The sequence below is a fragment of the Dendrobium catenatum genome, unplaced genomic scaffold, assembly GCF_001605985.2.
Source record: "Dendrobium catenatum unplaced genomic scaffold, ASM160598v2 fragScaff_scaffold_1507, whole genome shotgun sequence".
NCBI classification, from domain to species: domain Eukaryota; kingdom Viridiplantae; phylum Streptophyta; class Magnoliopsida; order Asparagales; family Orchidaceae; genus Dendrobium; species Dendrobium catenatum.
In genome coordinates this window covers 152469-176343 of record NW_021319969.1, presented here as the reverse complement: position 1 = coordinate 176343, position 23875 = coordinate 152469, and the positions used below count along the sequence as shown (strand labels likewise).

Genomic DNA, 23875 nt, shown 5'->3' with positions numbered 1-23875 from the left:
GAAAAAAAAAAACAAACTCATAATGTAATTTGAATTTAGATGTTTGCACATAATTTTCCATTATATTAGTATGATAGTGGATTTAATTGTTAATTTTAATTAGCATGCCAAAAACAAATTTGTAAGCAAATCATGGCGGAAGAAGGGAAATTAATAGGAAATTTAAAAAATAATATAATTTCATTGATTATATAAGAAAATGTATTATGATAAATCCTAATTATAAGTATAATGATTAATCACAGTTGTTCTAATTAACTAAATAAATTTATTCATCAAACCGAATCCTAAAATTGCCGAATCATCTTAATTGTTTGAAACAAGTTTCGAAAGATTTGCTTTTATTAAATTTTCAGAATCCAAAAAAGTTTCATGATTTTACATTTTAAGGTTTCTCTAATTAGAAAAATTATATATCAATATATGTTGAAGAAAATATTAAAAAAGTTTTATTTTCAAAATCTTTAAAGTTTTATGAATATAGTACATAAATAATTAATTTAAATTTATATCACCCAAAAAAATTAAAGAATTCAAAACCATCTTCATAAAAAAAATTGTAAGAATATTTATTCTAATTTCATTTTTATAAAATTTACTAAAATTGAATTGTTTTGAAATAGCCCATTAGTAGTTATTTTAGTGTATAAAATTAACAGTGAAATTATAACGGAAAAAAATAAATTAATTGTTCTGATGATAAAAATAATTTACAATTACATTATTTAAAAAATAATCATACAAAATTAATACATTAAACTCTTTATCTCCCTATCAAGCTACCATCCTAAATGTCTAATCAGAGCCCGTACTAATAATTAAAATTAATATAAAGCTTAGATCTTTGGTTTAAAATTGACCATCCAAATAAAAAAAGAACACAGCACATGAAGTGCATAAAAAAAGAAGAAAAATAACAATTAACAAATTGTATAACTTTTTTTTTGGGTAAACTCAAATTGTATAACTACTTTTATGATTATATAGAAGCAGCATACTTCCAAAGAAAAAGAATCCCACATTCGTGGCTCTTAGCATTATTAACCTCCATAAAGGAAGAGATTATTACGTGCGGAATCCGAATACAGAAAATCGTTCGGTTTTGTGACTGTGAACAATAAAAACACAGTTATTTTTCAACACATAATTTTTACTGTTCAGAGCCACAAAACCGAAAGGTCATATGTGTTTGAACTCCGCATGTAATAATCTCTCCCATAAAGAGGAATACAATTATTGTAAATCCAGAGACAATAAAAGATCCAATCCATATAGTTCAAATAAACGGCAAAAAATGACAGGAAAAAAAAAAAAAAACACATTGAGAGTAAATCAAAGCTGAACCAATCATAAGCTTATTATTTTCCAAGAAGGTGTATTGTGGTACCTCTAAGTTGAAGGGAGCATCACAGTGAGATCCATGGCATGGGCAAAAGCAAGCACCAAAATCACCAGCCATTTGGCAGAGGAAGGCAGCCAAGATGTGTGCAAACACCAACAACAAATAAGCCACTCTGGCTTTTTAACCCTAACTGAATCCTCCTGAGGGAGGCAAGGGCTTTTTAACCCTAACAAAAAATATTTTCAAGGTTCAGAATGTACTCCGCTACAAAGTGATGTTCAATGGAATCTATTTACGCAAAAACATGAACTGTTCTTTCAAAATGACTCAGGAAACCAATTTGCCCAGGGAGCACAAAATAGTGAAATACTTTCATGATGTTCTATGTTGTCTTTCTTAGTTCCATACAAGAAAAAAGAAATTCACTGTTAAAATAATCATTTTGTGATAGTTGCTTAGCTGGATCAACGGAATATGGCTTAGTTTCCAGCATCAGATTACTTTTTAACTTGGAAGTCAAGTTGCAGGTTATTGCCAAACTTACATTCATAAACCATGCGCGTAAACCAAAAAAAGAAAAAAGCTGTAGGAGAAGTTAATTTTTTACACTTTTTTTTCCCTCCTATTGCAATAATAAAAACTATACACGCGCACACACACACACCACCTTTCGCTGCGCCTCGCCCGTGGCCACCACATGGCTGCTTGCCGCCGCCAGCAACTCCCCCATCGCTGCCTCCACAACCCCCACCACCGGTGCCCACCGACCACCAGCCATCCCATTGTTGAGCTTTACATTACATTCACTTTACTTTGAGCAAAATAAAAAAATTTATCACCTGAATTTATTTTACAAAGTCAAACAACTCAAAATATTTAAAATACACTGCATTACATTTTTCTCTATAATCCAATAAAAACAGCCTCTTAGTACATCCTCTTGATTTTTCACATCAATTCCATTGACCTACGCAAATAATAAGAAAATCCTAATTGAGGCCCAACATTAAACCCTATACTAAAATCTTAATATAATTTATTGCTTCAAGAATCAAGTCTAGACATACAGTCTTGGACCTTGAAACAAACAAGCCCCTTTGATTCAATACATTATGTATTGGAGACTGGCCCTTGGTTGATTTCATTCCTCCCAATCTTGAATCATAATTTAGCATCAAAGCACATATTCTTGACCTGTAGGTTGTGAGGTTTTAAATTTGTAAAAACAAGAACGATCCACTTTGACCTAATTGATGCCACTTCATTTGAGGTCACTGAACCCATCACGGCATAATTTTGTAAAAAGTAGCCTTTCATATTTCTTTCTCTTGATTTTCTATACAAGCTCCATTAGTCTATTCACACAAAAAAGAAATCCTAACTGGTTATCCTAATTATTGAGATCCACCGTCAAACCTACAAGCCATGAAACATATTTCAATCTTAATATTATTTACAACATTCGAAGCTAAACTTATAGTACTGATCATTGAAACAAACAAGCCATATTAATCTTGGTTTGGATACAGAGGTTTGCAAATAATCATTCCTCCCAATCTTGGACTATCTTCAAAGCCAGCAAGTATTAGAATATTTCAGCAATCTAGACTTACTAGAATATTTCAGCAGCAAGGAATACTGTAAATATTATGCTACTCAAGTTAGTCTATTAGTTGGGAGTAACAAGCAAATAAATACGTCCCTTCCAATTGAGTTCATGCCACTTCAATTGGCCACAAAATAAGAAGAAATAAAACACTTACTCAGTTATATACCTCTATGCACTACAATACAAACAATGGATGAACCATCAATGAAATTACCCTTCCTCCTCAATCATTTGCAGCATAACTGGCGCAGGACCAGCTAAATCTATAGATACCAATGAGATTAAATTTTGAGTATAATGGCTTCTTTTAAACTCGTGCAAACACAGCGTAATTAGAACTACACCGCATTTCAATCAAGCCAATCTGAAAGAGATCAGATAATCAAGAACACAAATAAAAACAATTCAAAGCAATCCACAGATAGCAGGAACGAACAAGACACTCCGAATCTCCGGGTAAAACAAAACTGCTAAACTACCGAAACAAGCCAAATGCCAGCGCGGGAGTATAAGAACGTATGACGTATCTATACAATAGAGGGATGCAGAGAATTCTTCAAGCGAAACTATACGCTTCCACGAACAATCGGAATACAAACAAAGAATGAAAAATATAGAGCTCTCACCTCTGATCCGTCCAACAAGACCCGATTCGAGGGCGAGTCGAGTTGTAAGCGTAGAAGTGCCCGACATAGAATCGTGATCGGAAGGGCGGCATAGGTCGGATCCCTCGAAAAGAGCGATAATCCTGCACACGTCGGCCTCCACGGCAAAGGAGCTAGACGTTTCCCGCTGATCTAAGCATCTTCAATTCCTTTCCTGCACTGTATCGATCTTTAAATCTTCGCTTTCCTCCTCGAATGGAGAGGGAGCTTGGAAGGGCAGCCGGGCAGGAAAGCTCGACAGGAGTTCGGCCTTGAGAACGCGACATATATAATGGGAAGAGTGGCGGGAGAAGCTCAGATATGTTTTTAATACGATAATTATACTAAAATGGAAAAATTATACAGCTAAGCCGTCTTAGCTCAGCTGGTAGAGCGCATGGCTTTTAACCATGTGGTCGTGGGTTCGATTCCCACAGACGGCGTATTCAAATTGTTTTGAAAATCGGACATTTAATTTAATATGATTGAATAATTTTTAACTTAAATTATCAAATTTTTTATTAGTATGAATAACATTTATTTATTTTGTTAATAATAAATAATCATTTAGCTATTTAGTTTTTATTTTTTATCATATAATATTAAATAGTAATTTTATCTATTTATTAATTATTAATGATTTATAGTTGTAAGTTTATAATATGGGTTTAGAATATAAATTTATAGCTGTAAAATTTACATGAGTATATAATATTATTAAACAATAATTTATATTAAAGTTTTAAGTTTATATGTGAACTAAATTTATTTTTGAATCATAAATTTATATTATTTTTTAATTATTATATCATTTAATTTTTAGTTAAATAACTTTAATATTTATTAGGCATTTGGTTCACTCCGATCGAATCATTGAATATTGGATCTCTCTTTTTCTGATTCAATGTTTGGTCCGATTTTTACAATCTTGATTTTTCATTGCTATTTCCGAGCAAATTTTAGTAATGAATGATTTTTTTTTTTAATTTGTTAAGTTCATATCAAAAAATTTAAAATAAATAATAATATGATGTACTTTTTGGATATAACTATATTGCTAAAATTTTAAGTGGTATTACCATTTAGTGTTTTTTTATAGATAAGATTGAAAGAATGCCCACAAATTTTCCTTTATTATTTTACTTTATGAGATTCTATTTTATTTTGTCATTCAAAATTACACCAAAATTTAGTAATTATTATATAACAATTAAGTATTTAAATTATATCAAAAATCTGATACATCTACTTTCCTAACCAGATAGGCTGCCATTTTACGTGACCAAACCATCTAAGGCAACTCTCTCTATTCTTATCTTCTACTGGAGTAGCTACTCCAACCTTTTCATATATATGCTCATTTCGAATTCTGTCACTAAGAGTAAAGTAACTAATCCACCTGAGCATCCTCATCTGTGAAACATTTAACTTAATATTATACTTCTCTGTTAATGGCCAATATTCTGCACCATAAGGCATTGCAGGTCTAACCACTATCTTATAGAATTTTTCTTTAAAGTTTGAGGTGGACTTTTCTATCACACAACAAGTAGGATGCATTCCTCCACTTCAACCATCCAACTTGAATTCTACTAATAATATTCCTATATATTTCACTATCACTATCAATAGAACCAAGATATCGAAAACATGTACATTTATTAATGACTTTATCACCCAAAGTCACAATCCCCAAACTAGATTTATTATTACTAAAATTACACTCTATATATTTAGTTTTAAATCTACTCAAATGAAAGTTTTTAGACTCTAAGGTTGACCTCCATAATTCAAGTTTACCTTCAACTCCCTCTCTAGTCTTATCAACAAAAAAAAAAATATCATCAGCAAAAAGCATAAACTAAGGTACAATCTCTTGCAAATGTCTAGTGATAACATCCATGACTAAAGCAAAAAGATATGAGCTTAAGGTTGATTCTAGATGTAATCCAACTGAAATAGGTGAACACTAGAAACAACTCCTTCATACATATCCTTAATGACTTGAATATAAGCAAAATTAACCTCTTTCTTTTCTAGAACTCTCACGTAGCACTTCTCATGAGACTTTGTTATATGTTTTCTATAAATCAATAGATATCATATGCAGATCCTCGTTATTCTCTCCATACTTCTCTATGAAACCTCACAATAAATGTATAACTTCCATAGTAGACCTACCTTGCATGAATCCAAATTGATTTTGAGAAACATTAGTGTCACGTTGCAAGGCCCGCAACCTATGCTTCATAACTCTCTCCCATAGTTTTAAAGTATGACACATTAACTTAATCCCTTTATAATTCACACAATCTTATGCATCACCTTTATTCTTAAAAATGAGAATAAATACACTCATTCTCCACTGATTTGGCATCATTTTAGTCTTCAAAATAATATTAAAAAGTTTGGGAAGGCAAGAAATTCTTTCATCTCGTAAGCATTTCAACACCTCTATTGGAATATCATATCGTCCAACAACTTTTTCATAATTCATTTTTTTAAAGCCTCTTTAACTTCGGTTTTAATAATATGTCGATAAAAACAAAATTTTTTATGTTCATTTAGGGTGCTAAAGTTGCTAAAGTTACTAAAGTCAATCGCATTCTCATAATCTTCATTGAAAAGTTTAGAAAAATATCTCATCCACCTTTGTTCAATGTCATCTTCTAATAAAAACACTTTTTGATCTTCATCCTTAATAGACTTCACTTGAGCTAAATCCTTATTGCTCTTAACTTTTTGTTTGACTAACTTATACATATATCTTTCGTCATCATTATTATCTAATTTATTATATAAATTATTAAAAGTTAAAATCTTTGCATTACATATTATTTTCTTAAAACTCTTTATAAGTCTCTTTATATCTTTACAAATTATCTGAATTTTTACATATAAACTAATTTTTATAATAATTTTTTTTATTTTTTATCTTTTCTTATAACATTAACACAATATTTTAAATAATTCATATCATGATTATTCGATAAATTTTACACTAGTTGTCGACGACCTAACATATCCCTTAACATTTTCATCAAGAACTTGAGACCTAACAATGACAATGTTTATTAATTTTAAAGTTCATCATAATATCTATAATATTAAAATTTATTCACTAATGCACACTTATTTTTGTTTTATAAAATTTATTATATAAACATTAAAAAAAAAATCAAAATACTCCCCAACTATATTAAATAATCATTTTGGCCCCTCAACTCTTTAAAAGAAAACCTAAATAATCCTACCATCGAACCATTTTGATTATTTTTAAACAAATAAGAGACCAAAATAGTTATTTAATATAATAAGAGATAATTTTAAGCCTTTTTCAAAATATTAAAATTTCTAGAGATGCCACCTTTGTACAAAAATAAAATTACATATTTACCCTCTTCTTACAATTAGGAAGTAGACATCCCCACTTCAAAAAATATGCACTATTTCTATCTTAACAGTTTAAAACAAAGAGATAAGCTGTGAGCAACACCTGCTAAATATTTTCTTGAGCTAATCTCAACTTAATTGAGAAAATATGAATGAAGGTATTCTTCTTAATATTATGCAGCATAAAGAACAACCAGATTGCACCATATTGAAGATAAATGTTACATTTTTTTGTATATAACATACAACAACAACAACAACAACAACAACATCAAGCCTTTATCCCACTACGTGGGGTCGGTCGGCTACATGAATCCTTTTCCTCCATTGTGTCCTATTAAAAGTCAAATTCTCTTTTAAATCTAATAAAGAAAGATCATTCCTAATATTTTCTAACCAAGTCTTTTTAGGTCTACCCCTACCTTTCTTAACATAAGTCAAATCTAATACCTCTACTCTCCTAACCCGGTCATCACAAGGTCGCCGTTTTATGTGACCAAACCATCTAAGGCGACTTTCTCTAATCTTATCTTCTACTGGAGCTACTCCAACCTTTTCACGTATATGCTCGTTTCGTATTTGTATATAACATATAGAGGAAAAATTTTCTATTTGTAAGTATATCAAAACTTCACACATCACATGAAGTTAAGAGTATATCAAAAACAAATTTTTGGGGCCTAAAAGCCATGGCTGTTTGTTTCTCCAATGGATAAAATCTGGATGAAGCTAGTTATCTTGCTCCACCTATTCATGATCAGTTCAATCCTCACAACTGCAAAGGCACTGTTGTGAGAGAAGAAGCTCAGTCCTCATCAGCATCTTATGCTGAATGGGTTGGAAACCTCCACATGATATCAGCCCAGGTGCTCTGCCCATCAGCTACTTCCTTTACCACCAAAGCAACTTCATCAATGCTCACACGGATTTGGTCCTTGCTATCCCTGTCGCGAATGGTCACCGAGGTGGTCGAGTCGACGGTGATGGCAAAGGGAACACCAATTTCATCCGTCCTTGCGTAGCGCTTCCCAATTGAGGTACCTGGAGAAGAAAACTGAGATTAAGAGGTTGTTTGGTTGAATGGTAACAGAAAATGTTGGGGATAATGAGGAGTAAACATTACAATGAAGAAAAAAACAAGAAAGTAAAAGCAGCGGAAAAGTAAAGTACACTAGGATTTAACGTGGAAAAACTCAAAATAGAAAAAAAAACCAAGGAGCCACACCACACCAAGAAATCTAATATGAAAGTTGAGTGAAATAAGCACAGATCTATCTTCTCTCTCACTCTCTTCTTACTTCTATTCTCATATGCATTGTTCTCAATATCTAATTACTCAAAATACGCGAGAAAGCCAAATAAAATAATCCCAAGGGATGCAACCATTCAGAAAAACGAGAAAGAAAATCGTCCAGTCCGTCTTGCAACGTTGCGGCTCCAGTTTGGGCGCTACGACATTCAAGCCTCTGTCGTACACCGTTGCAACGCCATATCTAGGCCGCTGCGGTGCTCTGCTCTCTATCATTCAACTTTGGGACGCTCGAGAATGCAGCGCAGGGGCATCGTACGGAAAAAAAAAAATTCAAGCGCATAACACCCAAACCCAAGCAAGGGGTAAACCCCCTACATCCCCCATCGAAGACGACTAGCTTTGAGGTCTGAGACAATAGAACAGCGGGATTGATCAACACAATCAGATTCCACACATAATTGAAAAACATATATTTTAGAAAAATAGAGTAACCACAACTGTGTATTTAAAAAAAAAATGCAGTTTTTCTTTGATTGCAAGCAAGTTAAATGAATTAAAATATTTTTTATAATTGTTATAATACATTTCAAATGCATTGAAATAAGAAAGTGGCGATACATTTACGCAATTTTAAACATAGGGAAAGCAGAGGTTTGAATTATTTTAAATCTCTCAAAATTTTGTTTTGTATTTGTTTACTGTGAATCCACTCAAAAAAAATAAAGATCCAAATAAAAGAATGATGTTTCTTCTTGAGGCTTTTGTAAGAAGAGTCTCTTCTTAATATCACTATGATGGAGCAGGAGCAAGTGCAAGACATAGCTTTCATTGGATAATTCCAGCACAAATGAAAATTGATTTCAGATCATCAGTATAAACGGAAAAATATTCTGAACTACGAGAAATTCACATGAATAATTCATATACTATGGCCTCTACCATTGAGTACCAAAAATTCCAGTGGCCAAGTATCATGATTTTGATGGAGTATTTAACATTCAACTCTTACTGGTAAAAATATTTCGTAAGCATACCAGTGATGTCAATAATATGAGAGATCCCAGCTGCAGTCAAAGATTTTGAAATGATTTTGGCCGTTTCATCGAACTTTTCATTCTTGATCAGTGGGAAAACAGTGCACTTAATGGGAGCTACAAGAGGTGGGAAGCGGAAAACATTCAGCTGCTCATCCTCTGATTTGCTTGGCCTTGTGTAGAAGCAGTGCTCAAAAAGACAGTAGATGATTCTTCCAATACCAAAGGAAGGCTCGATAACAGAAGGTGTGAAGACCCGCTGATGTTCCTTCTTCTTTTCTATGGAGATCGAGACCATATTTTTCTTTATGGAAACTGATTTTCCAAGATTACAGACTAGGAATTCAATTTCTCCTTTAGATTCCAGAGCAGCTTTCATTTCCAAAGCTTCAGCTTCAGTCATGGCCTGATAAAAAAAGCAAGAGGTTGGAGGAATTCTATTGCAGAAAGTTTAATAATTGACAACTCGCAGGATAATTGTTGCTCACCTCCAGTGCTTCAGTAATCATCTTTTGGTTTCCTTTAAATGCAAGGCCCAGTTCTTTCTTTGATGGAGTGATCAACAGTTTCTGTGTTCAAAATATCAAAATATAACAATGCCATGAAACAATAAACTTCAAAGGATCAACATCGGTCTTTTTTCAAATTTTAGCTTGCCATGATAAACAAATCAGTTCAAAGAAACTAAGTTTTGAAAAATAACTCACCTCAACCTCTATAGGTTCCGGATACTTCTCATGAGCAACCAATGGAACGCCACTTTTCTCCTGTTAAAACTAATAAATTAGCAAAAATTTAGAATATTTCCCTAATTTTAGCATTTTTTATAGATGATAAAATGCAAAGCAATCATAAAAGAGTTTGTACAGAGATGTAGAATCAAATCAAACTTGGTTTCTTTGAAGAAAATTAGAACCTACTGTATGAGCACGTAAATCATAAGCAGATCTATCTGCAATTCCAACACATTCAATCCATCCATACGAGCATTCTATCTCAGCATCCCAACAGTCTACAGCATAGTGAGCCATCTCATTGAGCAAATGCTGTCGGAAGCGAAGGCGTTCTTTGTCAATGCCAAGATGGGTTAGAAAGAGGTAAACTCTCCCAATAAAGTAGCCCAGAGTCTCATTATTGACAATTCCCTGAAGCAGTGAAAAGGAAACTAGATCGGAAGAAAATAAAATTTAAAAAACAGGATTGCAGAGACAATTGGAACAGGTAATATGAAGATAATAATCACACCTTCCAAACTGCTTCACCAAGAACCATTGGTTTTGCCAATTCACCTGCCAATTGCAACTCCCTAGGAAACATTAGGAACTCCAAGTCAGCCACATCAACAAATTTTGCATGGGATTTGTCTTTGGGGTCAACAAAGTGCTCAATCTCAGCCAATGTGAACTCACGAACTCTTAACAGTCCTTGTCGGGGTGAAATCTGTTGATATAAAAGGTTTAGGTCTGAAGAAAATAGTATTCAAACAAAATGACAACAGTTGATGCTAATTTAGTGCCGACAAGCGTTTGCCACAGTACAAATTCCTTAAAAGAAGTAGCAGGAAAGATATCTATCTTCCAGGTTATGAACTTTTTACATACAATTTTGATGTCCTAGTAGTAATTCCAAATTATTTCTTGTTTGGCCCAGATACTTTAGACAAAATCTTACATAAATTTAGAGATGGGAGAAGAAAAAAAATTGATAATAGAGCTACAAATTTTGACAAAATCTCACACCAAATACAATTACAAATTAGCCAGGGCTACTTCCTCGCGCTTTAGAAACCACATAATCCTCTCATTTAGAGTAGCCAATACGATAATAGCATGAAAAGTTAGATCTACATCCAAAAAGACTAGAATATAGGTTATTAATGAGGTCTATAAAAGTTTATTAAATAGCACAATAACAAAGGCGGGGAATTAGCACTATTGGCACCGAAGTATGATGCATGCTTTTGGGTGCATTGCCGTTCAACACCTCGAAAAAAGAGACTTTAGTTTTAGATGAACGGCCCAAATAAAATTTTCTAACTAGAAAGAGATAAAAAGGTAAAGAGAAAGGGCAGCGTGCTTCCAAATTAAGCATTCTACACTAGACATATATTTACTTCATAGTTGCCTGCAATATTAAGTTCAGTGCTATGGATGGAAGATTCTCATGTAGTATTTAACAAGAATGAATGCAAGATGATTCATAAAATCAACCTCAAATAGTGGGAACATGTCCAATGATGATGGAAGAAATATCAAATAGTTCAAAAATAGCGAAAATGATTAGGAGATTGGCAGGGTAGACTTTGGTGACAAAATCACAGTGCCCAAAAACCATCTCCCTGTTCAAGTCCCCCAGCTGCACCTGGTCAGTCTCACATAATGGAAAAAGAAAAAAGTGAAACAATAAGTGCAAAGGAAACACTGATCAACCAAGGCAGTGCAATGTTCTTTAAGGGGAATACTCTTGATGACATATTTATAATCTTTAAGGGGCATTTTGGTAAAATTCAACAAGAATCCAAAACACTCCATCATACAATTCCCCTAGATCATAGTTCGTTTATCAAAGATTTGAATGTTTTAATGCTGTCAGCACCAAATGTTCTTGGACTTGTTAGATTCGTCTCATCAAGTTGCATTGATTTGATCATAAGCATTGCGCTGATTTGACCATATGCATGCTAAAATTAAAGACCATTTGGTCATCCAATTAATATTTAAAAGTTTTAATTCCCAGTTTCATTTGAGTTCATTAGGAGTCAGATCCGATCAGTTGTAGTGTTAATTGGCTCATCTCATTGATACATTCAGCTTAACTATAAGTTTGTTAAAATTAGAGATCATATGATCCTGAATTTAATTCCAAAAGTTTTCAATTTAAATATTACCTTGAGATTTGTGCCGATCAAATGAATTTTTTAAAGACACATCAATAACATGCTAGCCAAGCAAGGATGTACACATGATTTAAGAACCTATGCGTGCTCCTTCAATGTATCCATCTACAATAAACTCATTTGTGTCATTCACTCAACCAAAAGTCCTGCAACGCCAATGAACTAGGATAAAATTGCCAATTAGAATAAATTGAATCTAAGTCCTCTTTAACCATCAATATCAAACAAAAGGAGCACATGCACTCCTGCTCAATGAAATCAAAAGCGAGTTCAAGTTTCTCAGGTCTTGGCATTAAAAATTTAAAAACACCATACAAAGGCAAAATCTGCCAAGCAAACACTCTTTAAGCTATTCAAGCAAAAAGTATAACAGAACTGGATGAAAGCTGGTGGTTCTGATTAGCCGGTTCGCTGGTAAGGTTTGCACCTTCACCGTAAGCAAGGGAAGCATACCTCATTTCTAAAAGCCTGGCCTATCTGAGCTGCAGCAAATGGAAGTCTATTTCCGTTGTAATAATACAAATCCTTAAAGTTGACAAAGATGCCTTGTGCAGTCTCCGGCCTCATATAGCTAAAATTTAAAACCGAAACAGAATCCAGGAAATTAGCGACAAAGGGAGGGCAACAAAAAAAAAATAAAACTTTCTCTGGTGAGCAGAGAGTCTCACCCAGGACTCAAGCCAGATGGGCCAATCGAGGTTTGGAACATGAGATTAAAGGGGTAAGGATCAGATAAAGGATTCTTCGTATCAGGAGCAGTAATTCCATACTCCTTCAATTTAGCCCCAAGTTCCTCAGCGGACAAATCATCCAACACAGCCAAAACATGCTTTATTTCAGTAAATTTCTCAGTAGACAGACTAAGATCCTTCTCTAGTTTGTCCTTGCAATAGTCCTTGAGTAAATGATCAGCTCGGTAGCAGGTCCCTGTCTTTTCATCCTTCACCATAAGGTCCGTAAACTTTTCCACATGACCTGATGCTTTCAGAACAATCTCTGGCGTAACACAGGGGCAATCTACCTCCAACATGTTCTCCTCCAGCACAAAATGCTACAAAACAAGGAAGTAAAAACACACAAATTGCCAATTTGACATATAAATAACTGCTAAGATCGAATCAGCGACTGTTCATAACAGACTAGTGCTGAAGTTCTGACCTGACGCCAGAAAGCCAGGACATTAGCCTTGACGGCGCACCCAGGAGGGCCGTAGTCATATAAGCCGGCCACCCCTCGGTATATCTTGAAAGAAGCAACATAGAATAACCTCCTCTCAAGCGTGTTCACAACCGCTTGCCGGAACGCCTCGCGGTCAGTAGCGCCGCTGCCGCCGTTTCTGCTGAGAACGTCTTGAAGACGCCTCGACACGGCGGAAGCCTCGACCTTGAGGGCCTTGAGGTTATCGACCGCGACGTTGATCTCTGAATTCTCGGCACCCACCGCCTTGAGCTTACGGACGGCTTCTGCTTGGGAGTCCACGGCGGCCCGCTTCTCGGCCAGATTGCCGCGGAGGGTCTCCTCGGAGGCAGATACTTCCATGGGCGGCGCAGCAGCAGTGGATGAACGGCGGAAGATTGGGAGGAGAGTGATAAGGGTTTTGGATTTGAACGGGGATTTAGAAGCGGAGGAGATTCGAGTTGAGAGGAACATAAGTGGACGGCAAAAAATACCTTAAATATTTCCATTTTTTATTATTTGGACATTTGCATTTGTATGGCTTCGATTTCCATTTAAGATATAAAATAATTTAAATTTAGATATTTTAAAATATTGATATTTAATTTGAAGTAAAATAAATATAAGATATAAAAAGAGTATATTTTATTTTTGATGTATTTCAAATTCCTCATATTTGAGTAATTTTCAGATACATCGTTAATGCTCCCTCATTGCCACAGGTTGTCATTGCCACAGCATGCTAGCCACCGCCGCTTTCCATCCCCGGTTGCAACCAGCTTTGGCTGTCGCCACCTCCACCAATGTAGCCCCCCCTTCCGTCATCGGCCGCCGCCACGACCTTTCATTGCCTCCCTTCTGTCACTGTCGGCTATCCGTTGTTGCCTCCGCTGGCCGTTCGCCGCTGATCATCACCACCACCACCGGTTAGTGATATTTTTACAAATAATAACGAACAACTTTGCATTATTGTTATTGAAACATATTATACAAAAGTCTTACTATTAGAGTATTCACCTACTTATATATAAACAATTTATTAAAAACCTTATAAGTAATATTACTATTTTTGAAAATTGGAGATGTATTTGTTAGGGTTTTGAGAAATTTGAGTATATATTAGTATTTAATTAAAAAATTAATTAATTTGCGTTGAATTTGATTGTTATTATTAGAAAATAAAATAAATTATTATCTTTATCTGTTAATTTTGAATATTCCTATACCTTTTTTTCTCAAAAAATTATAATAATGAGAGTTTTAAACAAATAGCAAAAAATATATATATTTTTTAGTGATATAAAAGGTATAGCCTCTCATGTGGTTGAGATAGCTGAGTTAATCAAATATGAGATCTAAGAATAAAGTGGCATTAGACATAATAAAAAAAGACATCAAAAGTGCACCCATATGTTATTTAACATAGGCCTTCTCCAGCCGTTTGGCAAACATGCGAATGGAGAGCCTCAGACGTCCCAACCAAACTCCATTTTTGCTGCCATTCAGTCGCTGATGAACAGTGCGACGCTAATATTGGCGTCGCACTGTTCACTTTCACCATTTCTTTCTCTCTACCAAACTCTGTTTGAGAAAGACACGAAAGTACGATGATGATTTGGGGGCAAAATGACGTTCCACTGGAGATGAATCACGACACTTTTTGATTTTACTGCATTTTGCAGTGAAAAATGAGAGTTTCGGTTGGAGATGCGCTTAGCTATATAAAAAATTGACATGGCACCTAGGAAAAGCATTGTAGTACGTACACATTTATGTTTCGTTTGAGACGATTTTCATGCTACTTTATAAAACGGCTTTTCAATACAAATTTATTTGAAAGTAGTGAAAAAATAGTGGCCAAAAGCTGTCCCAAAAGAAGCCTTAATTTCATGGCTTTAGTAACAGACCTGCTTGACTAGATGAAAGCTCAGTCTAGCTTGAATTAAGTTTTGGAAGTATAATATCTAAGAGCCCAAAAAATTTTCCCCATCTAGAAGAGGAGCATATACTTGAGGATCATATTCTTGAGGGCTAGTGGGAATTATCTTGATATCACAATTAGCCATGATTTATCATTCTTAGAGTATTAAGACCACCAAAATTTATGAAATAGAATCATATGCCTATGGTAAGCTTTTATGTGGAGGAATAGATAATATTTTTAGTTCCTTAATATTATGGGTTGATATAGTAGTTTCTTCTTAATTTGTTGTGAGTTATTTGAGAGCTTTTCCCTTTCTAGAGCTTTTCAAAGAGTTTGAACTTTTATTCATCCATCTATTTGTATGTTTATTTGTGCTTATGCGCTTATATGTTCCTTGTAACTATGAGAGAGAGAAAAAGAAAAAAAAAAACTTTACACTCACTTTAGATTTCGTTTGAGACAACTTTCTTAGTGCTTCTTAAACAAATTTTTAACACAATTTTAAATTTTTGTATTAGAAAGCTATGCCAAACGAAGCCTTAATAAGTATACTCTCCCAAATATCACATGGAAGAACTATTTTTTTCATGCATTCAAATCTCAGAAAAAGAATCAAATCATTCAAGTACTATAAAAATTTTCTGTGGTTGATTTTCATACTTAGATACATGAAAAAGATTAAAATAATCTTTATTCAACAAAATATTTTGAAAAATCAATCTTCTTCCTCTCTTTTGGCCTTGAAAAGTCTTCCCCAATCACTATATAAATCATACAAAAGTTAGTCATCAAATATTAGTATTATTAGAACAATCTTAAAGCCTTGAATTCCAAAAATTACTTAAAGCTTTAGGCTTCGTTTGGGACGGCTTTCTTACTATTTTCTTAAATAAATTTTTAAACTAGAAACTTTTATACGAAAAAGTTGCTTTTAAAAGCATTAAGAAAGCTACCCCAAACAAAATCTTAATAAATTTTTATATGCACATCACATGCAACAAATTTTGAAAAATCAGCTTCAAAACTTCATCTATTTTCAACTTGAATAAATAGCTATTTTTGCTTGGTCACTATTATTTTAAATTTATTAATTATAACTAATCTTAAGTCTTAAGCTTATGCTACCTAATCTTCTATTATATCATCTAACAAATAATCTATTCTTTTGCTTTGGTCACTATCATTAATATAATCATTATTTTGCTTTGCACATTGACATTTCACCACATCATACTCTTGTGAGGAGTTGATGTTGCACATCACCCTAAAACACTAAGATTTGGCTTGGGACGGCTTTTTACTGCTTCTTAAAACAGCTTTCTAATACATAAATTTTGATTTTTTATTAAAAAGCCGCTTTAAAAAACAATAAAAAGCCCCAAACAAAGCCTAAAAACCTGATCTTCTGCTCCTCCAATTTGCAGAGATATATAATTTGAATAACTGAATGAGGCTCAAATTTCAATAATGATTATTCAAATAAAAACAAATTTTCCTCAAAGTAATAACAGAGTTTGGAACAAAGATGACAATGACAAACTTACCTAACTGTACAAAGTAGAGGATTATTCCTTGTTAATCTACAAAAGCTGTACATTGCATTATGCAAACAGGAAAAACAAGTAAGACAGAACTAAGGCTTGAATAAACTATTATGTTATGAAAACCTACATTTGGTTCACTCTTCTTGATCACATTCTGGAAAATTAGGCATCTGGTACCTGTTCATCAAAGTACAAGACAAAAAAAATTCAGAACATGAAGTAGTTTTGTCCATCTGTTGAATTCATGCTTCGATTGAGATGACTTTCTTATTGCTTTTCAAAGTGATTTTTTAGTACAATTTTTGTACTAAAAAACTACTTTAAGAAGCAGTAAGAAAGCCATCCCAAATGAAGCCTAAATAACTAATAAGCATTTGACTAATTACAGTGAGTGATTGTCTTAGTATTTTCTTCTACACTACAACAAGCTGTAGTTCAAACGACATGCTTCGTAGTTGATTTGTGTCTTTTCTATCCCATACTTTAAACTAAATATTCATCATCTCTATCTTGGGTCATTTTTATTTGTAATTGTTCGATGCCCTTCTTATCTGTGTAATTGGCCAAAATATTTGAGCTAGATCTCTATCCTTTGACAAAAAAATTCTAATCTTCACACCAAACAAAAATTCTAAGGTAGGAATGCGTCTATTTCTTTTCTGGAAAAATAATTATAGTTTATATAAAATATATAATTATAAAAATCACCATCACCTTGTTTATATCATCAATACATGGACTAATTCATAGAATTAACTCAATATTCCTATGAGAGAGTATAGGACAACAACAACATCAAGCCTTTATCCCACTATATGTGTTCGGCTACATAAATCCTGCTAAGAGTTAAATTATTATTTAAATCTAATAAAGAAATGTCATTTCTAATATTTTTCTAACTCCTATAAGAGAGTATAATAGTTTTATTTCATGAAGCACATAATCAACATAATAGTACCACACAAAGCTCTCAAAGCTTAAATGTACAGTTGGATCCAGAGAGGCGACATGCATCCAACAATAAGAGACAAGCTAAGCTTGTCAGAAGTCAGAACAAGTTTTCCTCTTAACTCTCAGCTACGAACTTTTATTAGGTTAGGACACCTGACGTAGCTCTACATTCGGACGTCAATAAAATGTCGCCACGTGCCCTTACTCTTTACCGCGCGGCCCGACAACCCGACCCGGACTGGAACCCAGTATTACTATGTTCGTGTATTGCTATGTATTGCTAGGTATTGCTTGTCAATAACGAGAAATACCGCTCTTTCAAGACTAATACCGAGCAATACCTAGCAAAACCGGGGTATTGCTCGGCATTGCTAGGTATTGGTCTTGACAGAATGGTATTTCTCGTTACCGAGCAATACCTAGCAATACCTTGATCTGCACAAATTAGCTAATAGCCTAATACATAGCAATACCGGGTTCCGGTCCGGGCCGGGTCGTCGAGCCACGCGGTAAAGAGTAAGGGCACGTGGCGACATTTTATTGGCGTTCGGATTTAGAACTACGCCAGATGTCCTGACCAAATAAAAGTTCCTCAGCTACGCCATAATATACTGCATCCTAAAGACATTGAGGTGGGCTCAAAGTAAAAAAAAGAAAAAAAAAAAGAAGAAAGAAAGTCTTTGGTTTCACTATGAATACTATTTAGATCTGGTAATTACCAAATCATTTATAACTTTGATACATATCTTTGACACATGTTTCCTTCATAACTCTCCCTAAAATTATTATAATGGTACTTCCTCATATGCAGTTTTTATGCTTAACAAAAATTAATATACAGATCCTTTCAGAATTTGACATAATTTTCAATTAATTCCTTATCATAAGAATCTCCTCATAACGTACTAAAGTATTTATACCAACATGATTTTTCAGAAACTTTCTTTAATTACACTCTGCTACAATTTTAATGAATGAGTCATAAGTTCAATTTCAATTACAGCAATCATAAACATCTGGGCAAGTACGGTTGGGAACCCTCCATCCCGAGTTCGAATCTCCTCTACTACGGCCTCGCCTCCTTAATGGAGCACAGCAATTGTGGGCCCGATGCTGGTTGTTGGCCTCGCTAGGTTCCGCCGAGGGATTAGTTACACCGCTAAGTGCTCCCTTTAGAGTGACAACGGGTAGATACTCCCGTTCTCCAAAAAAAAAAATAACAATGTGGCTACTAGAGACTCAAATCTAACCTAGGTTCAGATAAAAATGAGCGTGGAGAGAGGGGAGAGTTTTATTAGCTTGCAAGAAGCACATGGATGGAGATGAGAGCGAAAAAAGTACACCATAGAGGAAGAAGAGAGCAACACCAAGTAGCTTAGGAGCTACCGTAAACCTAAACAGATTAGGTTTGAGTCGGCAATTTGTTTTATAAAAATCAAGGCACAAGAATTGGTCCTCTGCGACCTGATCAGGGGTGACTTTTTTTTACAATTTTTTCAATATTAAATATCGCTTCGTTGATTGAAACTTTTTGCATCACCTACCTCCACCACTGAACCTTTTTATTAATATAAGATCAATTTCAGATCTCTTAGTGATTGTTTGGACTCAAGTTGGACTGAGTAAAACCTGTAAATCTGGATTTATTAAATCCTAAGAATATTAAATTCTGAAAAACTATTTGGCAAGAAGGGTATTAAATCTTTCTCTTAAATTATTTGGCAACCTAATTCAATATTTAAGACAATTAATTCACTGAAAATATAGATTTAATTTAAGCTCCATGATCTAATTGCTACTTATTTTAACGCCCTTTAAATATCCAACGATTTTTTAATTACTATCAAAAGTTACAATTATACATAATATAATTAGAATCTATTTTAATCATCAAATTACCTAACTCATTATTTAATTACTAATTACACTATTAATTATTTAGATATTAATTTAATAATTATTTATTTACTAATTACAACATTAATTATCTAATTTGTTGTTGCACTATTAATTATCTAATTTTTTTATTTAGTCATTAGTCTAATAGCTAATTTTTTTATCACTAATTACACTCTGAATTATCTAATAAATTATTGAGATGTTCTTTTAATAATTACTTAATTGCTAATTACAGTACTACTTGTCTAATTAACTGCTTAGGTCCACAGTTTTCTTTCCTTGCCACCTTTCTTCCTTCCTTCCCCATCAAGCTTAAGCAGTTCAGGCTTGTCTAGGTTTTGCTTTTCCTCGGCGCCTTTTCTTCGTTGTTGCCTCCCTGTTAAGCTTTAGCAGACGCAAGAAGAGGTAGTTGCCGCACCTTCCTCTTTCCTCCCACGCTTCATGTTCACTAAATCCCATAGATCCGACTTCTAGAGTTTAGTAATCCAAAATTTAGGACAAAAAGAGAGAAAACGTCTTATTAACTTGTCGTGAGATTTGAGAAGCCATTTTTTTTCTTACCTTTGGCAAAATTTACTTCAAATCCTGCTTAAATACTATATCCAAACAGCCCCATAGACCTTCAATGACAAACTTAATAATGAAACTTGATATATAATGCATTAAGTTTGATTCAAATGAAAATTTTTAATTCAACATTTTTAATAGCATGTGCTAAAAGATTAACAATTTCTCATCTTTGAACTTTAGCAATATTATCCTAAGGACATTGTCCGTTTTGATTCTCTTTTTTATATTTTTGAGGTGATTATAGTGAGTGATTATACTTTATTATTAAATCATGTTAAGGTTTTTGGAAAAATATTCCTCTTTCCATTTTACTTATAAAAATATCTATTTGTGATTTAATAGCTATTGTTCTGAATGTAACTTAGTGCCCTTCACTTACTATAAAGTATGCTGCGTTCACTCAAGTATACCTTCTCTTATCATATTTCTATCTCCTCTCCAAGATCCATCATTATCCTCACACAATCCATCCACCTAGAACCTACATAGCAATGTAAATCACCACAAACACTTGTCTTCTACTACTCAGTATATGTTACAGTAACAAATATACTTGTCTAAAAATTGGTATTCTAACTTTCTTCAAGTTAATCTTAAGGAACATAAGTAATAATTATAATTACAAGTCCAACAAACTATTAAGGTAATAAAAATGTCTTTTCACTAATCAACAGATTTATTTTTCAACTCTCCCAATATCATTATAGCTGTTATATTCCTATTATAGCTTACAATCTGATAGACCGGCTGATTTGATTGAGAGGGAATTAGGAAGATTTATTTAGGGAAAGAGGGTTGATTTGATTGAGAGCAAATTATGAATGTTTATTTAGGGAAAGAAGGCTGATTTGATTGGAAGGAAATTATGAAGATCTATTTAGGGAAATATGGTTAATTTGAATTCAGATTTGAAAGAGAAATAGGAATATTTATTTAGAGAAAGATGACTAACTTGAATTTAGATTTGGGAGGGAATTATTTAGGGAAAGATGACTGATTTGAATTTAAATTTAGGAGGGAATTAGATGAGCCTATTTAAGGCTAACAATACGGTGATTTCAGGATTATGTTTTGAATTTGCTGAAATTAGAATTTCTTAGGTTGTGAGGGCTCTAGCTACCGGCTAGGGATTTGGGAGAGCCTAATCTTCCTCTTCAATTGAAGATCCAACTATATCTTGTTGTTTTCTTATATATATCTTGCAATAAAAAGAATTTTTGTGTGTTCTTCTTCCTAATTTCTTATTGTCATTCGTTGATTTCAAGAAAATTATATCAACTTCCTATAAAATTAGTATCAGAGCGATGTCCTGGGCTGAAGCTGAGGCCTTTCCTTGCCAATTTCTGCTGTGTTTTCGCCTCCAAAGTGCAGATTTCTACTGTTTGAAGACCAGAATTACTGTTTTTTGCAGTTTGGAGCTTTGATCTGGATATTTATCGCGGGAAGAAAGATAAAAATTTTGGAGGGGGAGATCAAACAACTGAAATATAAAATTTCGAATCTCCAAGCTAAAATTTTAGATTTCAAAAGTCAAATTTCAACTACCCATGAGAATATCAATGAGAAATTTTCTATCCTAGAGAAGACGTTGAAGTTGTCGGAGGGAAGGGAAGCCGCCGGCAGCTAAGGAAGTAGAGAAAACCCTAATCCAATAAGGTGAAAGGAAGATCAGGAGATGAAAATTTTGGAGAGAAAAGAGAGAATGCCTCCATTAGAGCCTATTCCTAGGGAGGTGTCCAGTAGAGGGTATGGAAAGAGGCGTGAGGAGGTCGGGCATAAACGAAGGGGTGGAAAATTTTATGATCAACTACAAACCTAAAATTAGTCTTCAATCTTTGCTATTGCACAAAATGATTCTACCGCAAGAAATCATCACATGTAAGAATCCATCATATACTTTTAGAAACATAGAGCTGAAAGCTATCAAAGAGCAAGCCATTACACTTGCTGGAAGTCTTTCACCAATATATATATATATATATATATATATACAGCATATCCAATGGTTTCACTGATGTTACTAGTACCAACTTCTAACAGTAACGATGAAGCTTCATTGATGATACTATTTCCAGGACTAAAGATAAATGGGGTACCTTTGCTGCATATCTTCTATTGGCTGAAACATGATCATCTAGCTTTGCATTAATCAAGTAAACCATCATTCTTTTGCTGGAGTTTCTTAATCAAGGCATCTTTATCCGCCTCAGGTAGAGCATTGAAGATGAAAACAGATTTGTCGCCAATGTCATCCTTAAGAAAACAAAAAACACAAAAGGGAATTATGAACAGAATGTACATTTCTAGAAAACTATGATGTTTGGTTATCAGATAAAATAAGAAAAGGCATTTCATTTTTTTTTTCTTTTGAATGACAAAGAACCTTGATGGGTTGCTGAAACTTTCTTGCCGCAAATACTACAAAGAGAGCCATCCACAAGCCTAATAAATTCAGTTTCGTTCCATTATCCATCAATCCCGTCTGCAAATCACGAGTTTCTAGTTAAAAAAATATATGCAACAAATACTTGAAAAGAAAAAAACTACTGGAATTAGCATAGTGTCTTAGAAATAGAAAAATAAAATAAATCCCTTTTCTAAGTTGATTTATAATGAGGTTATGCTTCATCAAGCGAGACCATAACTTCAGTATTTAAATAATTTTAAAAGCAGATCTTCATGAGCATAAAATTTTCGGAATTGAAGAGTTGCAGTCTCTCAGGTCGAGGAAATTGATTGCTGAGATACATGAATATTAAATTACTTATTAATTCTCAATTTGATATAATGTTCATTGAGCTATTTGACACATTTCAAAAAATTCCAAGACAGTAATAAAGCATATTGAACTTCTTGGGGCACAAATTAAGAAAATGGAGGAAAAAAACATTATGCTAATGGTTATTGATAATCACTCTAGTTATGTTTTGGGATTTTAGTATTTTTGTAGTATTTTACTTAAATATTTAATTTATGTAAACTAATTGATGAGGACATCGTCAGAGATTTCGACACATGTACCATCAGGAGACGCCGGAGATCGACGGCCACGATCATGAGTTTTATTTTGAGTCATTTATGTAGTAGTTTATTTGATTTTTATGTGTTTCCGTTTTTGCCCTTATGGGTATTTAGTAGCTATTGTAGCCCAAGGGGCATTTTAGTCTTTTGCTTTCTTTGTCATTTTGAGGCCTATTTATATGGCCATTTTCTTATGTAATAGTTAGTTTTTGATGAATGAAAATTTGACATTTTTTGTTCTCTTTGTGAGTGCAAACCTCCACGATCTCTTAATGAGTTCGTAGGAGAAGCTAGATCTCTTTGTGAGTTCTAGGTTCTTTCTTGCTCTACTATTTTTCTCCTTTATTTCTCTAGATCGATTCATCGTCGTGGAGATTTGGTTGAAGCACTTGTGGGAAATTGGATTCTTGCTCCTTGGATCACTTAAAATTTTCCCTAAAGATCGTTCCTCCCTTGCTCCCTACCGCCGGCCCTCCTGGACAGCCCAGGCCGTCGGCCTGTAGCTCCTCAACCCGTCGGCCAGCAGGCCTTGCACAAGCTGGCGGCGGCTTTAGCTTCTTGCGAATGGACGGTGGCCTAATGGGCAAGGGAAAAGAGAGAAATTGGAGATTTGAGGGCTT

At 33.9% G+C, this 23875-nt stretch overlaps 2 protein-coding genes and 1 non-coding gene across 4 annotated transcripts in view; 1 reads left to right on the top strand and 2 right to left on the bottom strand.

The window, feature by feature from the left end:
• The first annotated feature begins 3965 nt into the window (after nt 1-3965).
• Nucleotides 3966-4038, top strand: TRNAK-UUU. Its single transcript has one exon. It is a non-coding gene; the product is annotated as a tRNA-Lys (tRNA).
• Nucleotides 4039-7566: 3528 nt separating this feature from the next.
• Nucleotides 7567-13835, bottom strand: LOC110112087 (glycine--tRNA ligase, mitochondrial 1). The gene is made up of 9 exons (XM_020844178.2): nt 13329-13835; nt 12839-13221; nt 12624-12741; nt 10520-10714; nt 10195-10419; nt 9982-10041; nt 9763-9843; nt 9275-9680; nt 7567-8029 (listed from the first exon to the last, which is right to left on the bottom strand). Exons 1-9 carry the CDS (start codon nt 13818-13820, stop codon nt 7812-7814), a joined length of 2178 nt encoding a protein of 725 aa, XP_020699837.1. The 5' UTR covers nt 13821-13835; the 3' UTR covers nt 7567-7811.
• A 2883-nt stretch (nt 13836-16718) lies between these two features.
• Nucleotides 16719-23875, bottom strand: part of LOC110112095 — a 29707-nt gene continuing 22550 nt past the window's right edge. The window contains exons 4-6 of one of the 2 annotated variants that reach the window (XM_028700390.1): nt 22618-22716; nt 22331-22487; nt 16719-16991 (exon numbers count right to left, since the gene is read on the bottom strand). In XM_028700390.1, the coding sequence (XP_028556223.1) occupies nt 22380-22487; nt 22618-22716 (207 nt within the window). In that variant the 3' untranslated portion in view covers nt 16719-16991; nt 22331-22379. The remainder of the gene's footprint in view (nt 16992-22330; nt 22488-22617; nt 22717-23875) is intronic. The other variant, XM_020844189.2, reaches the window with a different exon arrangement.